The 16,621-nt window shown below is 47.2% G+C and overlaps 1 protein-coding gene across 1 annotated transcript; it reads right to left on the bottom strand.

Annotated features, from left to right (window-relative positions):
• Positions 1 to 279: 279 nt before the first annotated feature.
• On the bottom strand, positions 280 to 16,120 carry LOC149358277 (uncharacterized). The gene is made up of 5 exons (XM_089567540.1): positions 15,847 to 16,120; positions 12,175 to 12,722; positions 6,988 to 7,715; positions 5,519 to 5,676; positions 280 to 1,241 (listed from the first exon to the last, which is right to left on the bottom strand). The coding sequence occupies exons 1-5, from the start codon at positions 16,118 to 16,120 to the stop codon at positions 280 to 282; spliced, it is 2,670 nt and encodes an 889-aa protein (XP_089423666.1).
• Positions 16,121 to 16,621: the final 501 nt, after the last annotated feature.

Here is a 16,621-nt window from a genome sequence, read left to right as displayed (position 1 = left end):
TCCTTTAGGACAGTGCCGATATTGATATAAACGACGGGTAAACATGGATAACTGAATAAAAATTTTCACAAATTCTATTACGCGCGCACAATATGCGACTAGGCAGCTGTCATAAGGTCGTGAAATAGTACTCTTTACTGGTTTCGTGGAACCACAAGGCAGCCGTGAAGTTCGCTAAATATAAAGAGTGAAATCAGAACTTTTTTTAGTCACACTCTGTCAGCGTCATATATGGGTGCACGAAGATTCTGAAATTCGAATTTCTTCATGTCGCGACATTCACGCGAGCGTCATATAACTGTCACGGGCTTTGCGGAGCACCCTATAAAAGAGAGTCTTACCCTCATTCCGAGATGGGATCTCGGGCAAGATGAAGTTCAAGGTGACGTTGATTTGGCGCCGCCGTGTTGTGTTGTGAGAGATAGAAGATGGCGGAGAGTCAGCGGAGGTCCAGTCGAAATACACGGAATCGGGAAAAGGCAAAAAACTGGCTTTTGGCAACCATCGGTCTGACTCGCTTGTGGATGCAATACCGCCGAAAATATCCAAATTGTTCGTAAATTCCTCGGTCGTCGATTGGATCCGGGCTCCTGCAGAGTTCAAACTAGTCAAGTTAAGCGTTGGTGGTTTCGGCCAAATCTCTTTGGCAGAATTTAGTGCGGCAGCTGACGCTTTGTTCATAATGCGTGCCAGCAGAGGTTGTGGGTTCGCCGTCAGCCCTGAAGCGGTGCTCGCTGCGTAGATGTCCGGTCTTCCTGTTCTTTTTAAGAACAAGATGCTGGAATCAGCGCCTAGGTTTCCTTCCCCGTCAACGTCAATTGGAAGAGGCAGGTCGAAGCGGTGATCGTTCATCGGCTTCACGGCAGATCGTTTAGATGTGCGCGTCCCGTTCTTGTTGCTTTTCAAAGTTTGAAGGATTAAGCGCTCGTTGAAGTAACGAAGCCAGCGGGGCGGAGAGTTGTTCCTCATCACGGTCACTTGTGTTCCTGGCACCAACCTGACACCAGGCAACCAGTCGAAAACGAAACCGATTGTGTTCAATTCGGTTACTGGCGCTGAGAATCGATTTACTCCAAGCGCCTCATCAACGTCGACTTCGCCGAACGTTTCTCCGATATCGAGGAATGCGTCGGACGCCAGCGTGTCATTGATGGTAACTCCTTCACGAGCGTGAGACTTGTTGGTGTCGGCATCTTGTCCAGTCAAAATATATTTCGGCTTTTCGGTGAATCCGAGAAACTCTAGACAGAAAAATAAAAGCATCACAAATCAACATCTAGTTTGTGTTTGTACATAAGAAAATAGCCCTACGGCTCACATCAGTAGAGGCGTGAGAGAGGCAAACGCATTACACCTATAATTTTGTTATGGAAAGAAAAATGAAAGGTGCAACGTTAAGAGACCGGCAGCGGGCGGTGTGGGGTGAGAGAACAAATGCGGGTTAATGACATCTTGTCCAAATCAAGAGGAATAAATAGGCTTGGGCAGGGCATATAATGCGAAGGCAAGATAACCGATGGTTTTTAAGGGTAACGGAATGGATTCCAAGAGAAGGCAAGCGTGGCAGGGGGTGGCAGAAAGTTATGTGTACGGATGAGATTAAGAAGTATGCCGGGATACGGTGGCCGCAGCTGGCAAAGGACAGGGTTGATTGGAGAGACATGGGAGAGGCCTTTGCCCTGCAGTGGGCGTAGTCAGGCTGATGCTGATGAATTTTCATAATTGAAAATGTTTCATACTCGTAATTTGGCCCCATAGCCCGGATTCACACCTCGGTTCCTAGCGGTAAGAACTGAATGGCCAAAACGACGAAAGCGGATGTTAGTGCGGCTAGTACTGCTAGCGCCGGCAGCTGCGAAGGCCTTAAGCGGCAGCACTTTTACTATCTACAGATAAAATAAATACAAGAACAATAGACTTCAGCCACATCACTCGTTATGTAATGAGCCAGAGTACAATTTCCTCGTTCCACTCAGCGGGCTTAAATACAAACAACATTTCACAATCGATTTCTTTTACTTAAAGAAGCGTACGTGTAAAAAGAAAAAAGCAATTTATGCAACCGTGCAGGGCTGAACAGACATATGACGGCTCCTGCAGCCACCAATCGCTTAAGGTGATAAAGCTGTCAGCTATTCATTCGCCACCCAAGTAATGGACGTGTATTACCGTACTGAAGCAATACGACGCAGCGATACCTCCAGGGCACAAAAAGAATAGAGGTACTAGCTGTCTCCAAAATCGCCAATGCTGCGATCAGACCTGTAATCAGACCCTAATCACGTATAGGATGCTTTTTATGCGGGTACGGCAGGAATTGCAAGACACCGCTGTTAGGAATTTCTTCTGTCTGGAATAAACAAATAAAAAGTATGATTTACAAAACCTCTTGTTATGATTTTGGTCTCATGCAAGCATCGACAGACTGCAGGGAAAGTTTTCAGAGGTTCGGCGAGGCCTGAAGTCTACGCTCGCCCGCCAACTCTTGAAAACTGCCGGAGGCGTTGAGTCACAACGTGCACCTTGCCAGACTTGGGTTTTGACAGTGAATGCTTGGGCTACCGCCTCAGGTAATTCGCTTGCTCAGAGTACAGACACCGTACCATTACTTTAGACAGAAAAAAGTGACGACGACAAGTCTCCTCCAGCATGTCAAACACCTCTGTGTGGTGATGAATGCTTCGCCACCGCTGACGACTCCACGATGAGCGTGAAGCCGCCACAAAAGGCATATGTTCGTGAAACAAGACGCCCCGACATTGCAAAGACTCAAACCCGTTGCGCTATTTTAAGTTTGACTAGGTCGGCTTCCGTTCATTGAAAGATGTTATCCTTGCTTTGCAACCGCGTGGTTAATGTGTCGTCAGGACCTGCTTTATTATTTCGGCAGTTTTTTCCTCAGTCTATCAGGCATTTCGCTTCCGGCTTTTTTGGTAAATTCGGTGTCGCCGCTGTGGACCGATCCAGGAGGGAACAAAGTTGGAATATATGCCCAAGTGATGCACTTGAAGAAACCAAATTTTGCACCAGACACACGCGACTCTATATTGAGCCCAGTCGCAGTGCAATAGGTGAAGAGGGGTTTAACGCTCCAAAGCTACCCAGGCTATGAGGGACGCCGTAGTGAAGAGCTCCGGAAATTTCGACCACTTGGGGTTCTTTAACGTGCACTGACTTCGCACAGTACACGGGCCTCTTGAATTTCGCCTCAATCCTAATTCTACCGCCGTGACCGGGATCGAACCCGCGTTTTTTTGGTCAGCAGCCGAGCGCCGTAACCATTGAGCCACCACGGGACTGGCCGTGCAATAAAAATCAGCAGATTACAAAGGGGCTCCGGGTGGAGGTTTTCAGTCGTTGAGCTCAGCAAATTCAAGAAAGATGGTCGTAAGTAAGACTAACCATGCTATACTCCCGAAATTTCGCTCTTTCGAAGCTTTCGTAGCTGCTCCATTTCGCTCGCCGGGATTTCGAAAAATCCTGCCCGCGATCGAATGCTATGTGTTCTTCGCTAGAAACCACACGGGTCTTGAACTTCTTGACATTGGTCTTGAACTTCTGTGCACGAGATCGCATGATCGAATCCCTGACATGGTGGCAGCCTTCGGTGGAGGCGCAATGCTACACCGCCCGTGTATTGTGCAGCACCAGTGCGCATTAAGGAGAGTCCCAGATGGTCAAAATTAATCCTCAGTCTGCCAATACGCCGTGTTTACGAGCCCATGTGCAGTTTCATCATAATCATCATCATCATAAGCCTGACTACGCCCACTTCAGGGCAAAGGTTTCTCCCATGTCTTCATGTGCAGTTAGGGACATAAAACCCCGCATATCATACCGTACCACTGACATATATTCCGTGCCAAAAAGAAAACTCCCACACTTGTCGCCCTCCGCCGGCGCGAAGAGATGTCAGAGAATGTTGTACCGCATCCACCATGATAGCTCCCGACCCCAAATCCTAGATCAGTGACGAAAAGCGTCACATTCTCGAGCCAATGATATCCCTCTTGTATCTCAGGCCCAGATAGAGGTGTGTTTATTGGAAATAACGGGAACGCGTGATCATTCAGTCGCTGAACATTGTGGCGCTGGCAGACGAGGGACGAAGAAAGGACGAGACACACAGTTGCACAGCGAAACGATGGCAACGCCAACAGCATCGCCTCACGGTTACTCTAACACATCTATCCGAACAAAAAAAAAAAGGAAAACATCATAATGGTGATGAAGAAACAAGAATCAAAGTAATAAAGGGGACGGGATAATGGACAGTTGGCAACCGTAAAAATCGGGAGGAGAATAAAGGAAGCGAAAAAGGGGTTACAGGGAAGAAAATTTGAGTCTGTCGTGTGAACATAATGTGAACATGCATAGTCTTAGGCGAATAATGTAAAAGCTGTATATATTTTAATGATAAAAAAATTACAAATCCTTGTAGAGAAACGTGGTCAGAATATGGAATGGTATGATATGGTATGGTATTGTTAAGGAGCGGTATGGTACGATGCGGTATGGTGCGGTGTGTAGTACGGTACAGTATGATATTCGCATGGTATGGTATGGTACGGTATGGTATGGTATGGTACGGTACGATATTTTCAGGGTTACGAAACAGACCGCAGTAAAAGGCCTCTGATTAATTTAGACCACCTGGAAAAAAGGTGCTAGAGGGGCCACAAAAGGGTTTTTCGATCGCTTGGAGTTTCATCAATGTGAGACTAAGTGTCAGCAGCTTGCATTTTTAATTTTTTTTGCATGAACAATTTCGTCGAAGGCTGGCACACTGGCGCCGATTCCGGCTGAGTCTGATTTTTAGAAACTACAAACTGCACATCATAAGTGGCCGGCGTTGCTTTCTCGTGAGCAGAAAAAATTCACAGGCGTTCAGGTGGTCTCATGCGACGTACTGCATCAGCAAAATGTGCTTGCGGGATGACTCTATTCCTTTTGCTGCATTCCATTGCCTGAATGTTGCGCCAATCAATTCCTTTTTACACTGGCTGGATTTTATGACATAATTGCTAATGATTTTATGCTTTGGGTTGGCTGAATTTACACTTCGATTTACACTGTATGCGTTTAGGGCTTGTTAATAAATTTTGTGCTTTTGCATTTTTTGCATTATTCGTATTTTGCCTTATTTGGCGCGCCCTGTCAGATTAGCTGGTGAAGCGCGCTCACCGACTTTATCAGCTTAGGCGCACTCGCTTCCGGCGCCACTTTCCCTCTCTTCGCACTCGCCATTTACTTATGGGCACAGCTGCGCCCACCACCCCGCTTGCGCCGGTGAAGTTTTGCCTCTTGCCTCTCGTCTGGAGACTACGCTCGAACTCTGCTCGCACTCTGCTCGCTGCCCGTGTAGGAAGCTTCACTCACTAGGCACGCAGATACACACGCCGGCATTTCTGCCTAATGGCTTTCATGCTGTTTACGCTGTAAAAAGCTGTCTTTGACTGTCCTCACTGTTAGAATCGAATGCTTACTGCAGGTGAAGTGAGAGCGGAAAGTCGCACACCTTTCAAGCCCGTCAGTATGGCCGGCACCACAGCAAGAACTACGAAGAAGGCCAGCACAGCGACGAAGAGAACGTAGCAGCAGTAGCCAAGGTAGAACGGCTGTGCAACACTTGTCTCATCTTCTTGCGACGCTACCTGGTGCCCAAGAGCCGACGAACTGCGAGGCAATATTGAAAGGCGAAAAAACCGAGTCGCGCAGGGTTACGCCATGTGATGTCAGCGGTAGCGGTAGACGCGCATTATTTATATTATTCTGGAGTGCAAAAAGAGACCTCCAACTGTCATTTTAATTATCATAGCAGTAAATAGAGAGCTGGTGCATTTTTCCCTACAGGCTGAGCAATTTAGCATGCTCGCATTTTGCATGAAACACAACTGTAGAGCTGTATATCTGTGCATTAAAAATATATTGAATATTATTGTTTCATTGTCAAAATCTCCTGTCTACTGAAGGATATTGCGATATATTTATTGAGGCCACCTACAGAACTCAGGTTTTCACCTTATGAGGGCAAAGAAGAAATTTGTACGAGCCCGAGAAAAGCGACTTATACATCTTGCCTTCACGCTTACTGGTGCGAGTTTCAAAGAGCGTTGAATCTTTTTTACTTGTTCCTTTAATAACTTCTGAAAAGCATATGTGGACCGATTGCGCTCTGGAAGACCTTCAACCCAATGGATGTGCGTAATCGGAGCTATTCTATCGAAGGATTTGGAGCCCTGCGGTGCAGAGAAGTGGTGAATCTAGGAAAAAATCATCAAAGCAGACTTTCTAGCTTTGTTCCCGGCTTCCCATAGTTAGGACGCCACAGGAGCTCTTTATACATCTCTTTTCAGAACACCCTGCAATGTTTCTTCTATGTGTTCCTGTAGTTTGCGCTATTCTACACCGCGTATCACAAAGCTGCCCTGAAAACAATCTTGAGCACTGCCGTCATCCCCAACAGTCGCTAGACGCACTTGATGAAAAGTGCTGCTTTCACGAATTTTGGCATGGAAACTGCTTCAGCCATTCATCGCAATTCACAGTTAACCTTCAGAAATTGTGTAGTGAAAACCTAGAGAAGTCAAGGAGAACCAGAGCGCTGAAACCTTAACGACAAATATATGATTCAGTATATCCATTCATTATTCTTAATATTCCCGATCGATTACAAATTGAGAAACATGCTCAGCGCTAGTGTGCGGCGTGGTTGCCTCGTCACTGAAACTAAAACGAAGGTAATCCCTAACCGACTGTTGCGCAAGAGACTCCACTGTCAAGAGACTTTTTCTCGCCGATGGAGCCATTTAATGCATCCCTGGCTTAAATGCGTTGTGAGGGCTCACTTAAATACTAAGTTTTCAGGAAAATAGCTGCAGCGTGACTTTGGGATCAAATAAAAATGAAAACACATGCTGTCTATGTAGTTCCGCACACCGACCATTCAGGGTCATAAGAACAGCTTGCTTCTTAAAGGTATCATACCTGGGAAAATTTAGGGAAAGAGGCGGGGCGCTCGAGCTCGGGCCCTTACCCAGGGACTCTCCGCCTTGAGACCCTGGCGCGCTCCCAGCCTTGCCGTTCTTGTCATCCTCTTTTTTCTGTTCCTGCTGCCCCTTGTCCATCTCTTCTTTTCCTTTTTTATCAGTTGCAATCGGCTTTTTTTTGTCCTTCTTAGGGCCATCTACTGAATCATGGGAACTAGAGCTGCCGTCTTCGAAGCCTTTGTCCTTTTTCTTTCTTTTTCCAGCCGTCCTCGCGGCTCCCTTCTTTCCCTTTACCTTATCGGGAATTTTATCCACATCTTCTTCTTGCTTTCCCGCGGCAGGTTGTGATGGAAGGGGCGATGCTATTCGAAGTGAACGCATCGGAGACCTGCGACGGCCTCGCTTGGCTGGTTGCGGTGACAGCAGGAATCGCATCTGTTGCATCATCATTGAAATGGTGGTGGTCTCGACTAAAGGGTTACTCGGTGGCGGCTGTTGGGGTGGAGAGCACTGGTGGGTGCAGGGTTGCGGATAAGGGTAAGGATGTTGAGGAGGTGTAGGAGATTGTGGCGATGTGCCCGTCACAATAACGGGAGCCTGGCTCCCCCCGCCCCCTCCAGGAGATGGCATCGGCAGCGGCATGGGCATCGGTATAGGCATTGGGATGAGCCCGGGATGTTGGGATCCGCCACCACCTCCACTGATGGGGACAGTGACGATGCGCGGCTCTGATACGGTGGTCTGCGGCAGAACCGTGGCAGGGGAAACGTGACACGGAACCGGAGCAGGCTCGACGGGTGGCATCATCATTGGTGACTGTAGAGGCATGGATGAAATGCCTGTGCGAAGAGAGAAACAAACAAATAGACACGGAATAGAAGAGGTCTGTCCGGTGGGGCTGTAGGGATTTCTGTAGCTCGCAGACCAAGTTCCATAGCCGAAGAGCATGCCACACGGTTGCGTTGCTCAAGCAACAATCTATACTCGGAAACTCTTCGTAGTCAGCGACATTATAAGTGCAATAGAAGCGACTTTCATCGCCGCCGTAACCCGCTCGTGCCCTTCTATCACATAGACTCCGTTCCCGTGCTGCCAGTAGAATCATACAAATATTTAGGCGTAACTTTGTGCGCTGACCTCTCCTGGAAAACGCATATAACGAACATCATTTCTTCAGCTAACAAATCCCTTGGTTTTCTAAAACGTCATCTACACGATGCGCCCATGCATGTTAGGTTATTAGCTTACGAAACACTTGTGAAATCGAAATTAGAATACGCATCACCCATTTGGCATCCACATCAAGCTTATCTAACCAACGCATTAGAAATTTTGCAAAACCGCGCAGTCAGATTTATTCATTCTTCATATCATTACAGCACGAGTGTTACATATCTGAAATCGCTTTCAGGCATACAGCAACTCGAGCTGCGCCGCCGCACAGCCAGTCTTTTATTATTTCACAAGTTCTTTTACTGCCATCTACGAACTGCACCCTACATGGTCCCTCCGGCACGCATATCTCACCGCACTCTCCATCAACTCCAGATCAGCCGTCCACGTGCACGCACAGTCACCTTCGCAGCTTCATTTTTTTCACGCACCGCCGCGGACTGGAATGGCCTTCCCGCTGACATTGCAACAATAACCTGTCCCGCGAACTTCGCGCGCAGAGCTAGCACCTTTTTGTCATCATCATAACGCATGATTACTTTGTCGCACCAAACGTTGTACCCACCCCTTATGTAATGCCCCTGAAAAGGGGTCTTTAAGGAAATAAAACTGATTGATTGATTGACTCTTAGCGATGACTGCATAGCCCTAATTTCAGGTGGTCGTTACAGTAAATAAAGCTCAATCGGCAATGTTTTGGACAAAATCGCACATTCACGCAACTCTCCGCAAAAAAAAAAAAGAAGATAAAACCAGACAGCCAGAGCCAGTGAGAGCTGAAGTAACATTGAGAGCTACGTCTGTTATACGTCCATTTACAGGCGCCTGTAAAAATGCGAGGGCAGAGGTAGCGCGGGCTATGCATGACAGTGTCAGCGCCGCGAAGCACTTCGGGTGTCTCCCCGAGTGTTGTTCTTGTAAGGTAGAAAGTGGACAATCTCTCTGGCCATCCTAAATGTACACGATGAGTAACCTGAAATACCGTGAAACACCCACGCTCCCTTGCCCCCTTAACCATGACCCCACATGTTATTAAGACTCAGAGCACCCTTTTTCAACTCAGCCAGCGCACGCATTAATAAGCTTTCCAAGTCATCAAGTGAGACATCGACTGCCCTACCCGAACGTCAAGCCAGCAACTACTCTTAAATGTTCTACGAAAGAAAACCTGTGTGAGCTACGGCGACCAATCCCACGCTGTTGTACTCGAAGGAATCCATCAAAATTGAGGGGGCACTTTGTTGACCTAAAGTGCGGTGAGGCGAAAGCCGTAAACGCGGTGTTGCTGCTCGTGTCACTGATGCGTTGTTAAGATGTTAGGCTTCGCCTCTAAGAGTAAAACGCGACAGCGTCTTGCAACGCTGCCAGGAAGTCCATAGAACGCCATCGCCCGTTCGGTTCTACGCCTTGCTCGTCGGTAAACTGGTTTTTGAGGAAAGGAAACCTATCCGTCTTGCATATCTCGGTGGACACCTGAACCTCGCCTGAAGGGAAGGGAGGAAGGTGGGAGTGAACGAAGACATAGGCGCGCCTTTGTTCATTCCAAACCATCGAGCTGGCATGGCGGAGTCGCATTTTAAAAACGACTAAATTCACTCAAAAAACAATTCGCGTTCCCTTTCTACGTTTGGTGCATACACACGCATAACTCGAAAAGGCAGATCGCAGTACAAAAAATCGGCGACCAGGAGACGACCGCTGTCACACGAAAAGAGCGATTGCATAGTTATGCCTTTGTTGTTCCTAATAAAGAGAACACAGCCGCCTGACGCACCGACAGAATGACACACACACACATCAAAGTGCGTACGAAAGGTAGACACCATTCTTTCAGTCGCTTCTTGGCTTTCAATTTTTGGTTCCTGGATTGCAACTACGTGAAGGTCGTTCTCAAGAAGAAGCCGACTTAGCTGACATTGCGGCCTTCTCGCTCCGAGGCCTCTAACGTTTAAAGTGGCTACACGTAGCACTTCGCGTAGGTTAGCTGCCATGTCGAAAACAAAGGACGCCTTATTATGTGGTATCTACCTTCGTGACACACATCTCTCACCCCCCCGCACCCCGAAGGAAGCTCAGCAGCAAAACAAAACCTAAGGAGGCGGTTTACCCGCCTGCCGTGTCAGTGCAAATGTTGCTGACATATTTTACTTCTTTGTACCCGTTATGAAAATGCAATAAAGAAAAAAAAAGCTGGCATGGCGGAGTGGTTGCGTGCTCGTCTCGTACTCCGGAGACCGGGGTTCGATTCCTGAACTCGACCAATTTCCTACTCGGTTTTATTTAATTATCTGGTCTGACTAGAAAGGTTAATTAGGCTACTTGGTCAATTAAGCAATTAACTAACCTCAGTCCCACTTGAAGCATCACTATACGATCCCTTTAATTGGTTGCATGGTTACTAGCCAAAGTACAATTGGCCCGTTTGAAATTCGCGCACTGTGACGTCACGACCGTTTCGACCAATTGAAAAGCGTGACATTTCTGTCGACAACTTCTGCTTACAACGATGAGGCATTAAAGGCTTCCGCCTTAAAAGGGAATGATTGGCTGTGGCATTGAGCTGCCCACGGCCGCTTGGTTAAATATTGCAATGGTTCAGGTGGGTGGTCTCTATCAGCGAAGATGATGACACCAATTGGGACCATGGAACTATTGCATCTGTACTTTGCGCACATGACACAAAACAGCGGGGCCTCTGAGGACGCCTCAAGACATCCAGTCATCCAGGACATGCAGCATGGGGCCATAAGATGTCCCATTACACGATATTGCTGTGAGACCTCTATCTGTAGGATCATTTAGTGCAGGCATGTATTTTTCATGTATTTCAGGCAATAAACTTCAAACTTCAAAGGCGGCAGTCGCAGTCGCATTCGAAGCTTTGCGCTGGGTAGTGTTTCTAATGCATGGCTACGGCCGCACAGATTATGCGACATTAAAAGGCATCATGGCGTGCGACAGATTATACACTTCAAGCCGGCGCGATGGCGCAATGGTTTGTGACAGATATGCTTTAGCAGTGCTGGTTGTGCATTTCTCTTCTACATTGATCGCCTTGCTATTGCGGCACTGAATTGTATTTCGCCGTCAATTTTAGTTCCAGCGCAGCGTGGGCTTCTCGTTGGCGAAGGCGTCTGAGGGGAGGAGGTGTCTGGTTAGCAAATCATACAGTCACTAATGGTTATGGTGCTCGACTGCTGACCCGAAAGACGCGAGTTCCATCCCGGCTGCTGCGGTCGCATTCCGATGGAGGCTAAATGCTAGAGGCCTGCTGTACTGTGCAATGTCTGTGCATGTTGAAGAATCACGAGTTGTCGAAATAATCCGCAGCCCTGCATTAAGGCGTCCTTCACAGCCTGAGTTGTTTCGGACGTTTGACAACATAAGACGATAAAACGAAGATCTTACAATTCCCTATAGGCTTTAGCAGTTGATGCAACGATTCCTTAATGCATGCTAATGAATAAAAGGCGGCTTGTCCTCGCTTTCGTTACAGGCAAATAAAATTTAGCTAAGATTTTATAACAGAGTTATTTGAATCAAACAATTTGGTGCTAGGTATAAACTGGCATCCTATTTCGAAATGTTTTTAAAAGAACTGTTTCGAACAAAGTGGTCTTAAGATATAAAAGATGAACTTAATGCGAAGACACAAGTGCCTCGCCTGAAATTATCTAAAAGGCGCTTGCCATATTTCTTTTATTTTTAAATTAACCGTATCTAGCCTTGCAATTACGAAATCTTCGTAGCTGCGAATCATTCTTCTATACCATTTGAATGTGTACAAACGAAGTTTACGAATCTATATTTCTTGTTTATACATTGAGAGCTATTGCGAAATCAAAGGAGGGCACAACACAAAGTACACTATCGACCCATTAATCAACAGCTCCAAACGCTGCATGAGTATAGAATGCGTTCTTACTTAAAGCAGTGTTCTAATAATATTTTAAAGCTACTAACCTGATGTCATGCCAGAAAAGGCAGGCATGCCCTGAAGCATAGGCATCGCCCCCATCATTGGCTGCCCCGGCATCATAGCAGCAGGGAAGCCAGGCATCATTCCAGGCATAATTCGGGGCACCATTCTACGCATAAACCTAGGCATAATTCTAGGCATCATTCCAGGCATCATTCCAGGCATCATTCCCCGTATCCTCCCAGGTATCGGCTGAGGTGTCATGCCACGTGCCATTGCAGGGATAGTTCTGTGCGCCCAGGGGCGTGGGGCGCCACGGAAACCAGCAGGCGTCTGTACTGAGCGTTGTGGAGGTGGCGTATAGAACATTAAAAATTCATCGTCCGCCAGTGCGCCATCGGGCGCAGGAAATCCTTGCACCGATCGCCTGGGGCTTAACGGTGTCTTCATCTCGGGTTTTAGGCGTTCTCTCGATGGTCTCGTGTATTCGGGCTTTGCTGGTACCGCGGAGTTCGTCTTCACGGGTGCCTTGTGTTCGGGCATTGCTGGAATTTCGGCTTCCGATGTGACGGGTGCCCAGTAATCGGGCACTGCCAGGGTTGTCGCTTCCGGCATGACGGGTCCCCGGTATTCGGGCATTCCTGGGAATGCGGAAATCGGTGCCACGTTTCCTGGGTGAAACAGTAGTGTTGAAAAGGAGTTTGAAGATAAATGAGACAATTTATTCATATCTGACGTGAAGTACCTAGCTGAGAAACTGAGGGCCGACGCATAGTTAACTGGAACAAGGAACATGAAAGGGTAAGGGTAATACGGTTCTCGACGTGCCTAGCAGACGTTATTCAAAGTCACGTTGCTCACTATTGAAACGGAGCTGTATGCTAGCCTAATGGGCCAGATAAGACGCTGGGCACATCTTAAGTTTGCATGAAACATGCTGAGGTGCACCTCTCGTGAGAAAGACCGCGAAATAAACAGCTACATGTTTTATGTTATGAGACCCACTTCCCGGAAGCATGCTATAAACGCTCGATACTCAGCCCTGAGGGGGAGCAGGCATTGCTTACAAACACAGTTATATTGACGGCTACCACAAAAGTTCCTTCCTTTATGATTTCAATTTAGAAATATTTGTGGTAAGAGGAAAACGCAAAATTGAAAGCCGGAGAGTAATTCGAGCAGCGATAAACTGCTATGCCCGTCCTTTGCTCCCCGTTTGGAAACTTTAAACCTCACTGACTCCCTTTACTAAAACCTACTGCACTAACTACGAACTTCTTCTGACTCTTCCAGAAACAAAAACGTTTTTTTTTTAAACTGCTTTCAAAGCACGAACAAATTCCAGAACGAACACTTCTGCCAACCGTGCAACTGTACGAGCATCGACTACAGGCAAAACATTCGTGTTAACAATTGCAAGGAAGCTAATGGCGAGAGCGTTGTATTATAATGACCTAAATATTAACTGACTACACTAAACTTGAGCCAAAAGATTTTGAGAGACAACTTTGATGGTTGCCTGGCTTACCCATAGCCTCCGAAATTATACTACGTAATCTCTCAGCTGCTCTGCATTACGTCGCTTAAACCATTCATCACACAAAGACCCAGCCCCAGCATGCAAAAACGTTGGAAAATTATTTTTGGAAAGTAATTAAATTGCCATAATAATAACTTTCCTAAAAGTCTCGTGAAAGTAATTATGTTCCATTACAAATTACTGCTCCCAAAAAGTAATGACGTTACATTAAAATTATTTTCGAAAATTCTTGCAATTATTCTTAAATAACTTTTTGTCTTTCATGCGCAAAAAAAAGGCAGACACATTAAAGGAAACACCAACCTCTCTCCATTCGCGAAGCACGCATTCTTTGTTCTTTCCTCCAAATTCTTCCATAGCCAATCATTCCCTCCACCCTCTTTAGAATAGGAAGAGCCATTACAAACATAAGACTACGCCAAGAAAACAACGAGAACAAAAGTAAGGCCGAACACTCCACTTCCATTGCGCTCAAGGAACAAACGAGCGCCGAACCCAACGCCCTGCTGCCCAGAGTTACAATCATCGTTTGAAGCCTCCGAAACAGGTCATTCCTTGCTTCGGTAGTCTCAAGAATCGACTTCGGCAGCTTGCGTTGGGTAATGTTTGCGCCATGAGCATTTCCGCCTGTTTCCGTTCCACGCTCATGGTTGCAGAACACAGCACAAACATACAAAAAATCATCTGCATGAGAAACAAACTTAATGCGCACCGCCTTTCGTGTCTGTCTCTGGGGCATCTCTCTCTCGTCGCGTGGTGTGCCCTCAAACTCGGAACCCGAGAGGAGCGCGTGTCGGCTGCACTTTTCAGCAACAACGTGGCCTTACAATGTCTTAACTCCTAGCTGTGGGCTAACCGCTGCTTCCGATGTACCTCATTTGCATATTTGTTCTAAAAATTGGAGGGGACACTAAAGCTCCGTCCTGGCGGTATGACGCGATAGCGGCCCTATTTGCAGAAGGTCATTCTCTACTTAGATCCCTGGGAGCCCTCGTACCCCTCCTGGCGCAGTGGTGCAGCGGTTAAGCGATGCGCCACTGCACTGCGATGGCAGGTGCTCCCAGCGGTGAGCCTTGTGTAGCACAGGTTGCTCTTACCGAGCGACCAATGATTAAACTGCCACCTGCCACGGTGGGCAGTTTCCTCACTATCCGGTGCGCAGGTTGTGATCACGACGCAAGGTCACGTGACCTAGGTGGCCAACCTGCCCCCTAGGTTTCTCGGTGGGGACCACCTGCCAGAGCCATGCCCGTGATTTTTGCTCACAACGCTGACGCTAACAATACCGACATGGAATTTTCTGGAGAACAGTGTCTTTAAAGCTATCGCTTTAAAAACTAAAGAAGAGAGTCTGGTCAAAGGGGTCGAGGTGTGAGATGTAAATGGCTGTCTGTTCTTTGGCCCGCCAACTTAATTCCAGCGCATGCCGATAAAAGATGTAGTGCATTGTAATGAAAGTCATTTGAAAAGGAATTCATTACTTTTGAAGCGAGATTACTGCCATAAAGCAATTGATTACATCAGTAAATTACTAGACTGGTAAGTAAGCAATTCATTACGTTTTCAGATTAGCGCTAAAAGTATTGATATTAAATTATTTAATTGTAGCAATTTAATTACCGCTATATCTACCAGTATGTAACGCAAACATACTCCGCGCTGAAAGTCTCAGTGCTATATAGCATTAGAGCGCACTTTCGCCGGAAACATGGGTGGCGTCAGAGCGAAATTCCCGTTGGTAGATGACAATATGGCGTCGGAACCACATGATCTAGCGCGGTTAATTCAAGCACCCCACAACGATCGCAGAATACAGCAGTTATGACCTCACTACACAATTCCTCACTCATCTACAGGACCGCGACGTCATTCCTACACCATTAGGTAGTGCCTCTGAAGAAAAAGAAGCAACTGCGCTGAAAAGGCAAATGGTCACGCCGGGACCCGAACCGCTGCCCTGTTGGGTCGTGTGCCGGGTGCGCTACACCTCGGCCTCCGAGGAACGTTCGCTCAGTGGGATAGCTTAGGGGCTATATGCGACCACGTCATACCACATAGCTAGAAACGTTATAAGGCTGCGTGAGCGTCCCTAGAATTTTTAATGCAAACTTACGCAGGGTGGAAGGAAGAGGGAGGGGGGTGAGTCAATAGCGATAGAACGCTGTACTTATAATCACGCACCTGTGCACCGCAGAGCTTAACTTCGAAGGCCTCACAATAATTACCAGTGGGTGGTGATAACAATCCCGTGTGAAGCATCGCGTTCATCATGGGAGCTCTCCACCAGGCTGGAGGTCCAGTTCCAGTCATTTCGGGCAGCAAAGATGACTGCGACGGTCCCACCGTGTCAGAGGCAAAGTACTGCACTGGTGACGAAGGCGACGCGCTCAGCTCAGGAGCAGAGGCGGATGGTCCCGCTGTGCCGGAGGAAGCTGAGGGCAACACCGGTGGTTGGGCATAGGCACCAATTGCTGGAGCCGAAACTGAGTGCTTGGCCATCGATGAGGCGGCAGGAAATCAGACTGCATTATCCACAAGATGTATGAAGGCTTCTTGCTCAGCTACAAGCGAAGTCAGCAAGAACGTGCCATGCCAAGCTAAGAACCGTGAGCACATAAAGGTACCCTTCGACTCATCGACACAGCTTCACACTAGAAGAGAATCAAGCTCGAAGCTGCTTACATTGCAAGGTTATTCATGACCTAATGTTGTTCCCTAATTTAGACGGTACGCTACTAGGTGCGATGACGCAATCTCGAATACTGGGCAAGAACTTGGCGTCTCCATCGAAGCCCACTGTATAGAAGTTCGCTAGATCTGACTGTTCATTTGGGCACTAAAAAACTTACCATGCGCAAAACTCATTTATAAATAGAAGTGTGGAGTTCGTAGTTTCCCATAAACTTGCTTTCCAATGCGGAGCCGATTTTTTAAATGAATGCTGTCACTGGCACAACCACTAGTATTGAGATCACGCTTGCAATCAAATGAATGCATTTT

Source organism: Amblyomma mixtum, chromosome 2 (genome assembly GCF_055824585.1).
Source record: "Amblyomma mixtum isolate Tamu chromosome 2, ASM5582458v1, whole genome shotgun sequence".
NCBI classification, from domain to species: Eukaryota; Metazoa; Arthropoda; class Arachnida; order Ixodida; family Ixodidae; genus Amblyomma; species Amblyomma mixtum.
The sequence above is the reverse complement of the archived record's forward strand: the minus strand, read 5'-3'. Positions and strand labels throughout refer to the sequence as shown.

Coding starts and splice junctions, on each gene's coding strand:
- LOC149358277 (XM_089567540.1), bottom strand. CDS start 16,120: ATGGCCAAGCACTCAGTTTCGGCTCCAGCAATTGGTGCCTATGCCCAA. Junction 12,723..15,846: donor ATTGTTATCACCACCCACTG/GTAATTATTGTG, acceptor CCGCATTCCCAG/GAATGCCCGAATACCGGGGA. Junction 5,677..6,987: donor CTTTCCCTAAATTTTCCCAG/GTATGATACCTT, acceptor ATTGCCTCGCAG/TTCGTCGGCTCTTGGGCACC.